General features: G+C 46.3%; 1 protein-coding gene across 26 annotated transcripts in view; it reads right to left on the reverse strand.

Annotated features, from left to right (window-relative positions):
• Nucleotides 1-18,340, reverse strand: part of syd (JNK-interacting protein syd) — a 144,058-nt gene that overhangs the window by 113,625 nt on the left and 12,093 nt on the right. For all 26 annotated transcript variants that reach the window (XM_068349950.1, XM_068349938.1, XM_068349962.1 and 23 more), the window contains exon 4: nt 10,753-10,945. In XM_068349950.1, the coding sequence (XP_068206051.1) occupies nt 10,753-10,945 (193 nt within the window). The remainder of the gene's footprint in view (nt 1-10,752; nt 10,946-18,340) is intronic.

An 18,340-nucleotide genomic window follows, 5' to 3' on the forward strand; every position in this document is an offset into this window, starting at 1 on the left:
AAATGAAAAAGTTAACACCGATCGATAAAAAGTTCAGTGACGTATATCCATATAATTATTTTGCGTAGTATAGCATAATTGGCATTAGAATGATCTATGTATGTGTACTCCTATGTACCTTACAGCTTAACAATGCAAAACTAAAAAGTCAACGCATGATCTATAGCAGAAAACTAACCAGAAAAAAATAAGCAAATTTAGGCCAGGGGAAACTTGTTGGCTATAAAACCTTTAGAGGTAGAGTCAAAAGTCATTAAAATTATACATGTCACAAATCATTCATGCTTTTTAATGCTTAAAAAACATTTATAAGCAAGAGGGTTATTATACCAAGGAAATACATAAATATATATGGGGATATGGGTATTGCTCACTATAGAAGCAAAACAGTCTGTCTGTCTCTTAAAAAATCTAAATTTCATCAAAGTTGTTCTTCTGGCATCATATAAGGCAGAGTCAAATTCATGACGAGTAAGGCTTTGAGAAGCGTAACGCTTCGCCTATATTGCAGAGCAATGAACTAATAACAAACAGGCTATTTTGATCTCTCTCAGTCGGTAATCCTTCTTACCTCATATTAGTCCAGTGATTTTGAGCGGCAAAATAATTGCAATGCTAATGATATTGTCTTTTCTTATGGGAAGTCACATGATACATTTATAAGAATATATGTCTATTCTACTCTTCTCATCTTCTAAGCAAAAAATATCACAATTCACAAAAACAACAAATAACATCACAAACAAAATATCACATAAAAATTGTAAATTAATCACTTGTCATAAGGCCTCAAATGTAATGTGATAACTTGGTATTAAAAAAAACAATCAGATAACTCATTGTAACCATAACACTCAGCATAAACTGACCTAAAAAAGTTACCCCTTGGAATTGAAATTCAATTCCTTTAATGTAAATAATGAAAAAATATCCCTCAGGTAAAAAATTTAAAGAAATAAGTGTCTTTCTAATAATTAAAAAAATCAAAAGGCAAGAATAATCAGAGATTTTAAAAAACTAAAAAATATATGAAATCCTTGACACTGGAGGTGACTGATATAATAACCTTTTCATTACTGCTCTTTAAAAAAAAATCCCAGAGTAAGATTAATTATTTCAGTACTTACTAGAGACATTTGCTATTCCATCTTTAAATGAAAGAGCCAATCTGATAGAAAAAAGAAAAAGTGTACCTAGCAGCATGCAAATACTTTCTTCTCTTCAAGATTCTTAGGAGGAATACATGTTAGCAAAGAAACTGTCACCATCTTAATTCCTAAATCTTTAGAGGAATATGTATTGCAGAACAAAATCAAATCCATTGTGAGTGTGGAAAAGGGTGGGAACTTGATAGGATTCTCAGATTTGAACTGACACTGCCCTGAAAATCATGTGCGGAACACCACCATTGCCAAGGAAGAAGGGACAGGGGTCCATACTATCCTAAAGTGTGTATACAAGACAGTCTGAGAGGCTAAAGTTTTACCTTGAGTATAACTTCCTATCAACACATCTTTGTCTATTCCACAGTAAAAATTTTGTAATGGTTTATGGGAGAGATGATGAAGAGAGAAGAGAAGTAATATAGCCAAGGAGAGGTTCCCAGCAAGTGCAAAACCTCAGGGAAAACATATACAAATAATATGTTTGTTTTTACATATCTTTTCCCCCTTACAATCTAGCAACAATCGCAGCCCCCAACAAAAGCAATAATTATGACCATTTGTCAAAAGAAAAAAAAATCTAATCTGCGAAAAATGTGCGGCAATATGATTAAAAAAAGTACCAACAGAATCCAGGAATCATAAACACAACTCAGAATGATTATTTGATTATATATACAACCAATGACTCTCCAAAGTGACCATCAGTTTACTGATAATTAAATTATTTAAGATAACGAATCAAAATTATAGTATTAGGATTAATAAATTCCATGTAATTTCAGGAAATAAAAAGAAAAACCATCTTCAAAATTAGAAATAAAGTACAGTACTGTAATCAACGAAAGTCGTCATTCCACATACGACTGCTTATTAAATGCCTCAAAGATATTTAATGTGATTCCTTATATACTATAATGTCCCATTCATATCACAAAACAAATCCCAAACTCATTGACATTTTAGAGTAATTTCTGCTATTTAAAAGAAGGTACGAAAAATTACTTAATAAGTGTCACCAAAATGTTACTTTTTAAAAAATAATGCAGACAATAATATCTTAATTACTTTATTAAATGTTAATAAAATAATTTAATAAGTAACAATGATGTAATATCTATCAAAAAAATTGAAGATATCACAAATTTTAAGTAATTTGTATTTTTCCTAACATACTTACCTAGAACTACTTTCTTAGGAGTTACTGGTAACTCTTCCCAACTGACCAGAATTTTGTGTAGTTTACCCTATTCCCATTTTCTATGGGTGACCTCAGGTGGAGTGATACGCGCCCTGAGGCGACCCGGGGTCAGAGAGCGTGCTAGATTAGGTCGTGCTCCTCAGTAAGTTGCGTAGCCAAAAAGGGTTCTCCTCAACCCTGCAGGACCCTCGGGGAAGGATGGCAGGCCATAACCCGAAAGTAGTTCTAGGTAAGTATGTTAGGAAAAATACAAATTACTTAAAATTTGTGATTTGTTCCAACACAGAGTACTTACCTAGAACTACTTTCTTAGGAGACTTAAACTTTAGGAGGGAGTGTCCTACAGGGACTAGGGTCTGACGGTTTAGGAGCACGATCAGGCGAAAAAGGGGGCACCTCGAAGGGGAACTAGGTTCCGATGACCCCTACTAAAGGCTGAATGAAAATAGGGGAAACTACCCAAAAAACTAACTTAGTGTCTAAGTGGCTTACCTCTGAACCATTACTTCTGAGACGTATTTCTTGTCGAAGACGTACATCCTGGCCGCCAGGGCCTCTCGATTCACACCCACGTTGGGGATTAAGGGTAAGGGTAAGGATGATAGGGGGGAAAGGTAAGGGATGAACTTGTGTCTCATGGCTTACCACCCCCGGTTTCCCTGGGGCCATGACCTTTAAATCTTTTGCAGGGCTGATATGACTGGGCCAAGGTTGAACCCATCCCAGGATTTCCTAGAACAGTCCTTCAGGTAATGTTCCGTGAAAGTGGACTGTCTGGACCAGGTACCCACTTTCAGAATGTGGCCCACGGCCATGTTCTTCTCAAATGCCAGGGAAGTGCCTAGACCCCCTAATATCATGAGGCCTTGGTCTACCTGGAAGAGGGATTCCCGAAACCTCGTAAGCTCTCTTGATTACTTGTCGCAACCAAAAGGAGATTGAATTCTTAGAGACTGGTTTCTTCACCTGACCAGTTGAGACGAATAAGCTCTTGATCTCCGGTCGAAGCCTGGAGGTCCTTTCAAGGTATTCTCTTACTGCTCTGACAGGGCATAAGAGTAAGTCTTTAGGGTTGTCTGACCTAGGGATCGCTGGGACCGAAAAGCCCTCGAACTGAGGATCCCAACAGGCTGGGTACTGCGTTTTGGCCACAAAGTTAGGGACGAACTGAAAGGAGGCCTCCCGCCACCCTTTTGAGTGTGAAACTTTGTACGATAATCCGTGCAACTCACTAACCCTCTTCGCTGAAGCCAGGGCTAAGAGGAAGACCGTTTTGAGGGTGAGATCCTTATCCAGGATGTCCTTGAGGGGCTCAAAGGGAGGTTCTGACAGGACTTTGAGTACTATGGCTAGGTCCCACTGCGGTACCCTCACCTCCTGTGGGTGGCACGACTGCTCAAAACTCCTGATGAGCATCGAGATGTGCCGAGAGGATCCCAAGTCAATGCCCTTCAGGAGGAAGACTTGACCTAACACTGCCCTCACTCCCTTTATTGCCGGAATGGACGAGTCCAAATCGTCCCTGAGATACACCAGGAAGTCCGCCACGTCGTGGATCGAGGCCCCCAAGGGCTTGATATTACGGGAAGCGCACCATTTCGAGAAGACTGCCCCTTTCGCCTGGTAGACAGCGATAGAGGACCGCCTTAAGTAACCTGACATCCTCGTCGCGGTCCTCGATGAGAATCCATCCTTCTTCAGAAGCCGCTCGATAACCTCCACGCGTGAAGGCTGAGGGACCGAGGGTTTTCGTGAAACCTTTGGAAGTGGGGTTGATGAAGAAGGTCCGGCCTGTCCGGGAGAGGCCAAGGAGGAAGAAGGGCCAATTCTTTTAAGTCTGCGAACCACTCCCTCTCCGGCCACCAAGGCGCGACCAAAGTCATCTGAAGGTTGGCTGTTGTCCGTACACTGTTGAGGACTTAACGTATCATTCCGAAGGGGGGGAAAGCGTACACATCGAGGCCGTCCCAAGGGTGCTGGAAGGCGTTCTCGAACGCCGCTGACGGATCTGGAACTGGAGAACAGAACACGGGGAGTTGGGCGTTCAGACGTGTGGCGAATAAGTCTACTACTGGGGAACCCCACTTCAGTATGATTGACTGAGATGTGCTTGAATGTAGAGTCCACTCTGACCCTATTACTTGGCCTACTCTGCTGAGGCCGTCCGCCAGGACGTTCCTCTTTCCCGGGATGAACCTTGCTGTGAACTCGATCCCTTCTTCTGCTGCCCATTCCAGAAGTTCCGTCGATAACGAACATAGCTCTTTAGACTTTAGACCCCCTTTCTTCTTTACGTAGGCTACTACTGTGGCGTTGTCGCACATCAACGCTACCGTGTTCCCCCCGGAGGAGATGAATGAATTCTCGAGTCGCTCTCAGCACAGCCATCATCTCTAGCACGTTTATGTGGTGCTTTGCTTCTTCGCTCGACCATTTTCCCTTTGTCGATTGGTCGAGTAGGTGAGCGCCCCAACCTTCCTTGGACGCATCCGTAAACAATAGGTCTTCCGGAGGGTCGGGTGCGAAGGGCATCCCCAGCTCGGTGTTCTTCCTGTCGTGCCACCACTGCAAGGCTACCTTCGCTTCTGGGGAGACCGGAACCAGTTTGTGGGGGTTTCTCCCCTGGGACCAATGCTCTTTCAGGTTCCACTGCACTCCTCGAAGTTTGAGTCTCCCTTGTGGCACTAACTTTTCCAAGGACACTAGGTGGCCCAACAACCTCTGCCAATCCTTGGCCCTCCGGGGAAGGTCCAACAGAAAGGGTTGCAGAACACGCTCTAGGTTCTCCAACCTCTCCAACGAAGGGAATGCTCTCACCAGCTGGGTGTCCAAGACCATCCCCAAGTAGGTCATCCTGGTGGAACGGATCAGCTGGGACTTGGCTACGTTGACCGTGATACCCAACTGCTCGCAGAGACGAAGTAACTTCCCTCCTTGTTCGTTCAATTCTTCCTTCGAGGCTGGAAGAAGAAACCAATCGTCCAGGTACCGGATCAGACGGATGCCCTGCTCGTGAGCCCATACAGAGACTGTCGTGAAGACTCTTGTAAACACTTGAGGAGCCGTCGACAGCCCGAAGCAAAGGGTCTTGAATTGTAGCACTCGGGAATCCCACTTTATCCTGAGGAACTTCCTGCTGGAGGGATGGACGGGGATTTGGAAGTAGGCATCCTTGAGGTCCAGGGATATCATGAAGTCCCCTTCCCTCAAGGCGGCCAACACTGTCTTGGCAGTGTCCATCTTGAACTCGGTTTTTTTTGCCACGAACTTGTTGAGGGCCGACAGGTCTATTACTGGTCTCCATCCCCCTGTCGCCTTTTCCACTAGGAAGAGCCTGCTGTAGAACCCCGGGCCGGGCTCTTCGACTAGTTCCAACGCTCCCTTGGAGATCATGGACGACACTTGTTCCTGTAGAGCAGCCCGTTTCAAGGGGTCCTTGGGAATCAGCCACTCCGCTTGAAGGGCTGGAATAAGCGGGGGAGGTTCCACTAAGAAGGGGAGTCTGTAACCTTCCCTCAGGATTGTCACCGTCCAGGGATCTGCACAGTAATCCCGCCATGCTTGCCAAGAGTGTCTGAGGCATCCCCCCACCTGAGGCTCCAGTAGGGGTAGGGAGCCTCACCTCCTACCTCCTTCTGGAGGAGCGGCCGGACCGACCTCTTATTGCACTCCCGTAGGACGGTCTAAAGAGAGACTGGGGTGCCGTGGCACCTCTACGGGGGGGGGGGCTGAGTTGACTGCTGCCAGGGAGCTGCAGGTGGCTCTCCTCTAGGTTGAGCTGGAGAGGAACGGGAAGTGTGAGGGCCGTCCACGGAGGGCCTCCTGGGAGGTGGGCGCCTCATAGGGGGAGGTCTATGGTCTCCCATGTCCTTCATCTTCCTCACCCGTTCCATCGTCTCGTCTGCCAACTTGAGGGGGAAGATAGCCTCATCCCAGATTGAGGAGTTTCTCAATTTCCTTGCTTCTCGGTCCGGGAGTTTTCTCACAAGTTTGCTCAGAATAGTGTCTCTCTTCCTCAGGACCCAATTGGTAGCCTGGGAGAGAGATTGATACGATAAAAATTTTAGGGCCTTGCCCCCTGAGCTAATTAGGTCTCTCAGTAAGGTTTGATTTTCAAGCAGGGACAAATCATGAGAGGCCTGAAAACCAACTAACGTGCAGGCCCACCAGTCCAACCAGGAGGACACGTAGACTAGGTCCTGGGCCATGTCCTCCATCATGGAGGTCTCCGACGGGGAAAAACACACAGGGGCCATGGACGCTCTGTTTTCAGCGGCACCCTGGTTCAATGAGGTAATGGCTGTCTCCGTCGCGCGGGGTCCTCCCCCGACGACCTTCCGGTATGTAAAACCTCTTCTGCGCCTTCAGTCCCGGCAGCAGCTTCGAGGCACTGACTCCAAGAGGCGTCTGCTAGGGCATCCAGGAACTTATCAATATGCTCCATACCCAGCCTTACGTCAGGAGCTAAGGGTAGAGCTAAGGAGGGCCTTTGTTGAACCGGATTCTCCACCAACCTGCTAAGTCCGGAGAGCCAGACTTGTTCAGTGTGGGCATCGGTTCATCCAGCCTATGGTGCCGTTGTATGAGGGCCAACACTTTGCGGTAGGAGGAGATGTCATCGGACGAGCACTCCCCTCCTTCCACCAGGGCCTCCGTCACCCGTCCTTCCTCACGAGTCTCATCGGTGACGGTAGGGAGAGCAACGTTGGATGAGACTGCCCGTGTCACGGGCGGACCCGCAGAGGCGAAGGTATCCGTCATGGGATTACCTTGCCCTGCGGGCATCCTCGTATCTGTGGGAATATTCCTGGCCGAAGGGCGCCCTTGGAGCTTAATGCAGTCAGCCAAGGAGCCCGCGGCTGGCGTAACGCCTTCCACTTGACGGAGCGCCTCCCTCCGCAGAGTAGGGGGCGCGGAGGCCTTCGACAACTTCGGTGGCTCACGGGGAGCTAGGAAAGGCCTCCCTCGGTGAGGTTCTTGTCCGTAGGAGGAGCAGGAAGGGAGAGACGGTGAGGACGAGGCTCTAAGGAGCCGCCCGGAAGCGGCCGCGGCTGTGGTGACCTTAAACAGCTTGCTGCGGGGCACCGTGATCCTCGCCCAATCTTTGGACTTACTCCTCTTCACTTTCTTCTTAGAAGGTCTGGACTCCTTCTTCTTTGAATGGGAGCAGGACTTCTTCTTCCTGGACCTCTCGCGCTTCCTCCTCACGGACCTAGAATCATCCTCTGAAGATGAATCCACGGACGAGGAAGACGAGGAGAAGGAAAGGGAATCAGCCGAATCACCTGAGGCGTCCAACTCCGCGGGGGTTACTCCATGCCGAACCTCTGTTTCCGCAGGCTGCATGAAGACGGGCGGAAGAGTCGCCGCGGGCGCTGGGGGGGTCCGAGGAACGTTCTTGCGGCCGATCCAATGGTCAAACTCCTCTTTTAGTCTGAAGGGTGACCTGCAGGGTGTTCTAAGAATATCCCAAAGGACGGGGTCCGAATTTGACGAATGGCCTTTCTCGGCATCCCCCCCGGTAGCCGAAGTACCTGAAACACACGCCCAAGATGGGGGAGAAGAGGAAGTACCTGACTTCCTCCACATCGGGTCTTCGGTAGAGACGGGCACCAGGACCTCGTCTCCTACACACTCCACCGCACTTCCCTCAGGCCCCACACATGCCTGTAACACCTCAGAAACTTCCCCACAGGTAATTCAGACTCTTGGGGAAGGACAATGGGCCAATTCCCCGCAACGGACTTACCTCGACCCCTAACCTGGGTAGAGGAAGATGAAAGGGAACCAAGTTCCGACGAGGCATCCGGGGACACCAAAGCAGAGGATGCGGTAGCTTTCTTGGGCGATTTCTTGGCCGACTTCTTCTTCTTAGTCCCATAACGGACCCACTGAATCTCGCCCCAAGACTCGCACTGCGAACACGTGGTGGTAGGGGAGCATACTTTGCCCCTACATGACAAACAACGCGAGTGTGGATCAACCTCGGGCTTCGAAAGGAAAGCCCCACAAGACTTACCGGCCACAGGCCCAAGGCAACGGCGTGGATGCTCCATAATAAAAACACTAACACCAAGAGACACAAGGACACAAGGGAAAGGGGTAAGGATACGGGCACAGGAACCACGTGGTAAACACAAAGGGTCACACTGGGTAAGAGAGAGCGCGGCGGGATGTGAATCACGTCGCGACCAGAAACTTACTGAGGAGCACGACCTAATCTAGCACGCTCTCTGACCCCGGGTCGCCTCAGGGCGCGTATCACTCCGCCTGAGGTCACCCATAGAAAATTGGAATAGGGTAAACTACACAAAATTCTGGTCGGTTGGGAAGAGTTACCAGTAACTCCTAAGAAAGTAGTTCTAGGTAAGTACTCTGTGTTGGAACAAATAGGCATTAATTACTTTATGAAATGGAAATCAAATCAAACATATTTAGCTCAAGTGTAGTTAAATACAGTATTAGTTTAATATCATTACTTTATTAAATGTTAATAAAATAATTTAATAAGTAACAATGATGTAATATCTATCAAAGAAATTGAAGATAAATGCCTTAATTACTTTATGAAATGGAAATCAAATCAAACATATTTAGCTCAAGTGTAGTTAAGTATTAGTTTAATATCAATCACTTCAGTCACCTTTATACAATACCCATTTCATTTTGTTAACCCTTTCATAAAACATATAACAAAATCAGTGCTAGATAAAACATGTGCCAGTCCCCTAACCTTTGCAAACACAGTGCTCACAGCCATACCTGGTGCTTTTCCCAGCATGCACAAGCTTGCTTTCCAAAGCAAAAGTTTCTTATTCGACATGATTAACCGTGCACACTTCTTACCGTGAAATAGTTTTATAACTCGGGAATATGAACTGCTTTTAAACGGCTGCCTTTTTTTCAATAAAAATTGTGATCAATTACTCCATGCATTCACATGTATACAAAAAAATATTTGATTAACGGATATTTTCTAAAAGAACGTTATCTCTGAAAACCAAAAAAAAAATAAAAGCATGATCTTCAATGGGAAAAATAAAAATATTATTCTCTAAATATTGTAACCTTTCACAAAAAGTGAGACAGATAAGTACTGGTCATGACAATGCTATTTGAGAATCTGAGCAATTCATTAGTATTAAATGATTAAAAAGAAACAAATAACAATCATAATAAAATAAAAATAATAATAAAAAAAAAATTGAAAGTGTAGCAGCCTAAACTTAAATAAATTCATTTTTTCAATCTGCTTTGTTGATTCCTAAAACCTATAATATTTTTATGTTATATCCGACATGCAAATGGTAACTTTAAAAATAAATCTTGTACTGTATTCGGAATAACAATCCCCTTGAGTTATATAATTCTTTACCTTTTATTTAAAACATGAACAGAAACGTTTAATTCCAACTTTGTAAGTACTTCAACATAATTACTATTACTCGCAAAAACCCCAATATCACTTACTAACTTTCTCTACACACATACAGGAAGTTATTACTATATGACATGATACATTATCCTTCCTAGAAAAATACAAGAGAACTACAGTACTATAATTCTACGTCACTATACGTAACTAAGAAGACTGAAGTTTACATCTAACAAGTCAAGATTCTTTGACTAACCTAAATACTCCAAAAATTCTACAAATACAATTTATTTGATCTAATAAGATACCTTTGATCACTATGTAAACTATATAAATTTACAGGAGTGGATTAAATTGCCTCCTCGTTATAACAACTACCGTTTCAAATTACGAAACCCTGTAAACCATTCCGAGCTAGAGGTTGACTTATTTGTTATTTCAGAGGTTTAGATATATGATAAAGACTAACTTATAATGCCTGTTTCATATATTTAGACTTTAATAAAAAATCTTCCTCTTTTAACAAATTAACAGTAAGAATAAACAATGAAACAAAGCTAGAAAAGTTTTACTGCTGGTAATATTTCCCCTCGATTTCCTTGACCTACAAACTACAAAAAAGTCAAAATATAAAAAAATCAGCTAATCTTAAACTGTATAATGACAGATAAACGAGATGATGAAAACATAATAATCGTGCATCTTTTTTTACATAAAAAAGCATGAAGTATCGACGCCACGCCTGTTCTGTTTTGTGAGAAATTCATTTAATTCAGTCTAACACAAAAAGGGACAAGTATTGTGAGTGCTGCTTTAAGTAATATAGTAACTAGTGAAAAATATATCAACAACAATGTGTTTTGTTCATGCATCTCACAGTTTCTTATAAAAAGAAAATTTTTTTTCTTAGTTTGTACGGACAGTGTAATGGCACGAAAAAGGATAATGACTTGGAATTCTTAACGTATGATAAAGTGCTGTATGAAAGCCAATATTTCAAAAGGACACCTCACCTATTCAGATTTCCTAAGGTGAAACCAGGTAGCCGACCTCTCGACCCTCCCATCTGATCTAACCGGTCTGTTCCCATTATTATTTTTGTCCGCTCCATGTAGTCCATGTGGGTTTTGAAGAGCTCCGTGTATCGTTCGTGGAGCTTTGAATACTCCTTTTTAAGCTCCTCGGCCTTGTCCTCCATGCGATTCGCTGTGCAAGTAGATGTAGTTGTAGTAATCGATCATTTAAAAAATACATCATTACTATAGTACTGTTTACAACTTAAGATAAATGACAAAAGAAACCTCAGAATTTATATTGTCAACTGTATTGTATATACCTTGCAAATTCACCATACTGTACTGTTTTATTTATATGTTAATTTCAGCAATAGAATTTTCATGAATAAAACTTACAAAATAAATACAACAATGTATTGTATTTGTATTCATGTGAAATTTCTGGTTCTGCCTTAGTTAAACTTATGTCTTTTAATAATGGCCTTTTACAATAGCATGAAGTCATTTTAAAAGCAGAAGAATCCAGCTTGATAATGCTTAACCAAGAATCTTTCATATAGATTATAATATAAACCATGATAAAGTTGACATCATCACAGGGAAAGAGACAAAGGTAGACCAATACTCCACAAAGATGTAGATTAAATAAGTTACGAGGCTCAACTGACTCCTGCGGACCACTGTACCAGTTTTCTTGCCAACAATATGAAAATTATATAGTGCTGATTGGTCTTCAGTTGGAGACGGATATAAAGGCTTCTTAAATATCAATTATGACTCACGGGTAAGATTCATTGAAATAAAAGGTATGTACACATATCTATAACAAAGGTCCACAGGTAAACTGGGTACCAACCAAACAGACACAAGAACAATCAAAGTCAAGAGGGAAATTAACATCAAGCAGAGATGGTGCAATAGGAACTGCAACTGAGTAGTGAGCAGGTAAGAGTTAAGGCTCAGTAGTGAACAAAGCTATGCTGGAACAATGATACTCCTCTGAGAAAAGAGCAAGGTAAGATGGAAGGCTTAGCAGAGGACAAAGCTATGCTGGAACAATGATACTCCTCTGAGAAGAGAGCAAGGTAAGATGGAAAGCTCAGTAGTGAACAAAGCTATGTTGGAACAATGATATTTCTCTTCCCTTAACAAAGAAGATCAACAAGCCAACCGTGATCCAGACAAAGAAGCTTCATGCCAGCAATGATTTAGTTATCACTTCTTTTCTACTCCTATAGGTCAAACACTTTTAGCGTTATCCTAATAAGTACTGTATATGTACAGACAATCAATGCCAATTTATGAAAATCACAAATTATTAGTAATTTGTATTTTTCCTAACATACTTACCGAGAACTACTTTCATAAGAGTTACCTGGAACCTCCTCTCAAACGACCAGAGTTTTGTGTAGTTTACCTTACTCCCGTTTTCTGTAATGGTAGGCCTAGGCGGAAGGATACGTGCCCTGAGGGCAATGCCAAGGCAGCCCAAATGTGAGCTTGGGTCGCGACCTTCAGTAAGTTCTATGAGAGTAAAAATACCAAAGGTCAGTGAGGCACTCGGGGAAGGAAGGGAGGGCCATAACCCGAAAGTCGTTCTCGGTAAGTATGTTAGGAAAAATACAAATTACTAATAATTTGTGATTTGTTCCAACACAGGAACTTACCTCGAACTACTTTCATATAGGTGGGAGTGCCTACATGCCTTAAGACCCAACTGACGGGATGACACGTACCTAGACAGGGGACTAGGTACTAAAGGGTAAGAAACTGGATAATAGGATAAACTACACAAAGAGCTCATATTAGTGTATCAGTACTCACCCTTCGAAAAATCTGTGATGTAGTGCTTGAAGAATTAGGACATGGTTGTGCTGGACCACTGGTCACGAGCTCTCAAGGAAAGAAAGTTAAAAGTAAAGACAAGGGGAAGACAGAAAAGATCGCACCTGTGTCTGATGGTTTTGATATCCACGATTGAACCTGGATCTTGGGCCGTTAAACCGGTTGGAGCGCGGAGATAACTGTACCAATCGAAAACCCATCTAGGGACTTCCTTGTACACTCCTTGAGGTAATGAGACGTGAACGTCGACTGGTTTGACCAGGTGCCTGCTCTAAGAATCTGTGCTACTGACATGTTCTTTTCAAAAGCTAGAGAGGTACTAATACCTCTAACGTCATGCGCTCTGGGTCTCCCTGGCACTGGTAGACCCACACTAGTGTACGCTTTGAAGATGACTTGTCTCAGCCAAAAGGAAATGGTGTTTTTAGAAACCTGTTTCTTAGACGGGCCTGTGGAGACAAAAAGGTTCTTTATACCTGGGCGTAGACTGTCCGTCCTTTTCAGATATTTCCTTATAGCTCTGACTGGACACAATTTCAGGTCCTCCTGATTGACTGATGTGGGAATTGCTGGAATGGAGAAGCCCTCAAACTTAGGGTCCCAAACTGAGGAGTTTTGAGTTTTGGCCACGAATGAAGGTACAAACTTGAAGGAGACATCTCGCCAACCCCTTTAATGTTCTACTTCATAGGACAGCCCATTGATCTCTCCTACTCTCTTCGCTGAGGCCAAAGCTAACAAGAAGACCGTTTTAAGCGTAAGATTCCTATCCACTATATCCTTCAATGGTTCGAAGGGGGGCTTACTAAGCATATCCAGTACTCTAGCCAGGTCCCATTGAGGAGCCCTAGACGAAAAGGGAGGACAGGACTGCTCAAAACTCTTGATGAGCATCGAAATATGTCTAGAAGCTCCTAGATCAATTCCTTTCAAGAGAAAAACTTGTCCTAGAGCGGCCTGTACTCCTTTCACTGCTGGAATAGACATGCCCACCTCATCCCTGAGGTGGACGAGAAAGTCCGCTATGTCGGGGATCGATACTTCCAAGGGCTTGATTTTTCTTGAGGCACACCACCTTGTAAAAGCTGCCCATTTTGCTTGGTATACTGCTGTAGAGGACTGCCTAAGGTATCGAGACATTCTATCTGCTGTTTTTGCCGAATATCCCTGTCTCCTCAGAAGGCGCTGGATAACCTCCAGGCGTGTAGACGAAGGGACTGAGGATTCTCGTGGAACCTTAGAAAGTGTGGCTGCCTTAGAAGGTCTGATCTGTCTGGAAGAGGCCACGGAGGGAGTATTGCCAGTTCTTTTAGATCTGCGAACCCGTCCCTCTCCGGCCACCAGGGCACTACCAAAGTCATCTTTAGGTGGTTGGGTGTCCTGACTCTGTTGAGCACTTACCTGATTAGAGCAAAAGGAGGAAAAGCGTACACGTCTAAGTTGTCCCACTTGTGCTGGAAGGCGTCCTCCAATGCTGCCATTGGGTCTGGGACAGGAGAACAGAATACGTGAAGTTGTGCGTTCAGCCTTGTTGCGAAGAGATCCATTACCGGAAACCCCCACATCCGAATGATGAACTTCGCTACTTCCGGGTGAAGGGACCATTCTGTTCCTACCACTTGGCCTACCCTGCTGAGGCCGTCGGCCAGTACATTTTTCTTTCCCGGAATGAATCGCGCCGTCAACTTGACTTGTTCTTCTTCGACCCATTTTAGGATTTTCAATGCAAGAACGCACAACTCCTTTGACTTCAATCCCCCTTTCTTCTTTATGTACGCCACCACTGTGGCGTTGTCCGACATCAGAGCCACTGCATTTCCTTTTAGGAGAGACCCGAAGTGCAGACAGGCTTCCTGGGCAGCTCTCCTCTCCAGAAAATTGATGTGCAGGGTTTTCTCGACTTCCGACCAACTTCCCTAGGAGATGGGCTCCCCACCCCTCCTTTGAGGTGTCTGTGAACAGAAGAAGTTCCGGAGGCCCGGAAGCCAGTGGCATCCCTTTGAGAGTGTTCGTACGATCCTGCCACCATTCCAGGGCCTGTCTTGTTTCTGGGAGAACAAGAACGATTTTGTAGGGGGAGCTCCTCTGATCCCAGAGATCCTTTAGGTTCCACTGAATGCTCCTGAGATTCTGTCTCCCTTGAGGGACCAACTTCTCCAAAGACACTAAGTGGCCAATCAGCTTCTGCCAATCCTTTGCCCTTCTGGGTTGGTCCGCTAAGAAGGGGTGAAGGACCTGGTCCAGATTGTTCAGCCTGTCTACCAACGGAAAGGCTCTGACCAGTAAGGAGTCTAGGACTATGCCCAAGTACGTCATCTAGTTGGTTGGGGTCAGGTGAGATTTTTCCAGGTTGATGGTGATACCCAGGGTCTTGCAGAAGTGTAGAAGATCCGTGCCCTGTTGCTTCAAGACTTCCTCTGAGGAAGAAAGGAGTAACCAATCGTCCAGGTACCGAATTAGACGGATTCCCCATTCGTGAGCCCAAACGGAGACCGTCGTGAATACTCTTGTGAATACCTGGGGGGCTGTGGAGAGTCAAAAGCACAGGGCTCTGAACTGCAAGATCTGGGTGTCCCACCTTACCCGGAGAAACTTCCTGCTGGCTGGATGGATTGGAATCTGGAAATAGCCGTCCTTGAGGTCTATGGATAACATGAAATCCCCCTCCCTCAAGGACTCCAGGACCGACTTCGGGGTGTCCATCTTGAAGTCGGTTTTCCGTATGAATTTGTTGAGGGCTGACAGGTCTATCACTGGTCTCCAACCTCCCGTTGCCTTCTCTACCAGGAAGAACCGACTGTAGAAGCCCGGACTTGGTAGGTGAACCGTCTCCATTGCTCCCTTTTTCAACATAGTGGAGACTTCTTCTTGCAAGGCTGCTCTCTTCAAGGTGTCCTTGGGGGCCAACCACTCCGCCTGACTTGCCGGTATAAGGGGAGGTGGATCCGCCAGGAAAGGAAGCCTGTAGCCCTCCTTTAAAACCGTCACCGTCCACAGTTCTGCACCATGAAGTTTCCAAGATTGCCAAAATAGTCTGAGGCATCCCCCTACCTGAGGCTTGGGCAGGAGAGAGGGGCCTCTCACTCTACCTCCTTCGGGATGAACGTCCTCTCCTGCCTGAAGGGTAGGCTGTTCTAAACGAGGAAGGAGCTGCGTTGTTTCCCCTTCGGGTGGGATGAGTCGTCTGCGACCACAGAGATGCCGAAGAGTCTCTCCTTACTTGCGTAGGGGAAGAGCGAGAAGTTGAAGGAGCATCGGAAGCAGGTCTTCTAAACCCAGGCCTTCTCATCGACTGGTGTTTCGGTAATTCGGTCTCCTTCCTCTTAGCTAGTTTCTCAACGACCTCCTCCGTCTTCTTAAGGGGGAAAAGTCCTTCGTCCCACACAGTCAGGTTCCGAAGAGCCTTGGCTTCCCTGTCCGGGATTTTCTTAAGAGAGATTCTTCAGGACAGAATCTCTCCTTCTTAACACACAGTTCGCTGACAGTGCTAAGGACTGGAATGACAGGAACTTCAGGGCGCGGCCCCCCGAGCTGACAAACTCCCTCAAGGCATCACGTTTGGCAGGGTCCATAGAGTCTGTTGCAATCTGGGAGCCCACCAGAGTAGAGGCCCACCAGTCCAACCATAAGGTCCTTTGACATTTCCTCCATCATAACAGCCTCTGCCTGGGAGAAGAAAATAGATGCAGAAGAAGCCCTGTCCTCTGGGGCACCTTGACCCAAAATTTCCAGCACGTCTTCCAGTTTGCTGGCTCCATGAGGGCGTCCCTCCAAGGCATATTACTTGCTCTGAGACTTAAGGCCCTGGAGGAGCTTGGAGGAACTCTGTCCCTTTGAGGTGTCCTTGTTCCGGTTCACGACCTTATCGATATGGGACCGTCCCAGCCTAACGTCCCTCGCTTCAGGCAGGGCTAAGAATGGCTTCTTCTGGACCGGCTCATCCATAATCCTATTCAGGCCGGACCGCCAGACGTCTTCCTCCGCAGGTACAGGCTCCTCGATCCTATGGTGTCTCCTTATAAGGTTAATCACCCTTCTATACGCGGAGTCCTCCGTTGGTCCATCATCTGGGTCACCATCCACTTCCTCCATCCTGCGATGTGGAGTGTTGCTGACACGGGCAACTCCGCTCTGGTTAGGCTCGAGGTTGGACCTTTCAGAAAAGACGGGGGCTTCCGCCGTCTTTTGGGTTTTCAACAAGGGGACGGGCTCTTCCATGAAGGTGTTCGATGGAGGGATCCGTGCACGATGATCACCTGACTCGTCGCGGCTGCCCGTCCTCCGAGGCGACTCCCTCCGCTGGGCGGATTGAGACACCTTCGAGGGGGACCTACGCCTTTCCGACGGGGGTCTATAGTCGGAGGCTGAAGCCGACTTGCGGCTGTCGGAGGCCCTTCTAGGAGGACTGTCTCCGGTAAGCCTGACCGCAGTGCCCGTGACCGTAGTAAGGTCTTTAAGCTTACTGCGGGGTACTAGGACCCACTCCTCTTGTTCCTTCGGGGAGGCACTCCTCCTGCTCTTCTTTCGCGGGGAACGAGACCTCCTCCTGCTAGATAAAAGACCTAGATCTGGATCTGTCTCTCTTCCTTCTGTGTCTCCTCTGATCTTCCTCCTCCTCCGACAAAGAAGACCCAGCTGCGGACGAGTACGAACCCTCTCCATAACGGGAACGCGGTACGGGTGGAGCCTTGCTCAACACCTGTTGCGTACCTGACGTTGAAGGCTGCAAAAACATGTCGGGAACCACCGACGAAGGTGCTGTAGGCGCAGACGGTTGATCCACGAACGGAAAGAAGGAGCTCAGACCTTCTTCCACCCTTAACGGCGTCCTTGGTAGACTCCATCCAAGGGGATCCTCCTGCGGGGAATCTTTTCTCTCTGGGGCGCCTTCCGCTGTGGAGGCGCCTGAAACGTCCACCCAAGAATCTGGGGAAGAAAAAGGAACATGTTTATTCCACATGGGGTCCCCAGCCGAGACGTGCTCCCCTTGCACAAGAGCAACGTCCTGCGGACCCCCACTAAACATACCCTCAGGCCCCTCACACGCCTGAACAGATACAGACACCCCAGAATCAAGACCTTCCTGGGGAAGAAGCCCTGACTTCTTCCCCTTAACCGACTTACCTCGTCCCCTACTCTGGGTAGGGGAAGAAGAAGGGACTCTATCCAACCTTTCGCCAGCCGATGTTGCAGGAGAAGAAAGACTAGCCTTCGTGGGAGACCGCTTCGAAGACTTCTTCTTCTTAGTCCCGAACTTAACCCACTGAACCTCGCTCCACGTAACACATTCGGGACACGTGTCCGAAGGCGAGCACACTTTACCCCTACACGTGGAACAAAGGGTATGCGGGTCCACCTAGGGCTTCGATAAAAACGCACCACACGACTTCCCGGCCCTAGGCCCAGGACAACGGCGGGTATGCTCCATTTCGCACTAACTCAATACCGCCAGACACAGGAACGTAGCGGAAAAAGAAAGGGAACGCAAGGAAAGCACAAGGGAACACAAGCTAAAGCGCGAAGCACAAGGGAATACAAGTTAAAGCGCGAAGCACAAGGGAGAGCACAACGTAAAACACGTGGTCACACACGCGGTACACAACACAAAGGGTCGCACTGAGATGTGAGGAGCGTCGAGATATCACGACACGACCAGAGAACTTACTGAAGGTCGCGACCCAAGCTCACATGTGGCCTGCCTCGGCATTGCCCTCAAGGCACGTATCCTTCCGCCTAGGCC

Source organism: Palaemon carinicauda, chromosome 26 (assembly GCF_036898095.1).
Source record: "Palaemon carinicauda isolate YSFRI2023 chromosome 26, ASM3689809v2, whole genome shotgun sequence".
In the NCBI taxonomy this organism is placed as follows: domain Eukaryota; kingdom Metazoa; phylum Arthropoda; class Malacostraca; order Decapoda; family Palaemonidae; genus Palaemon; species Palaemon carinicauda.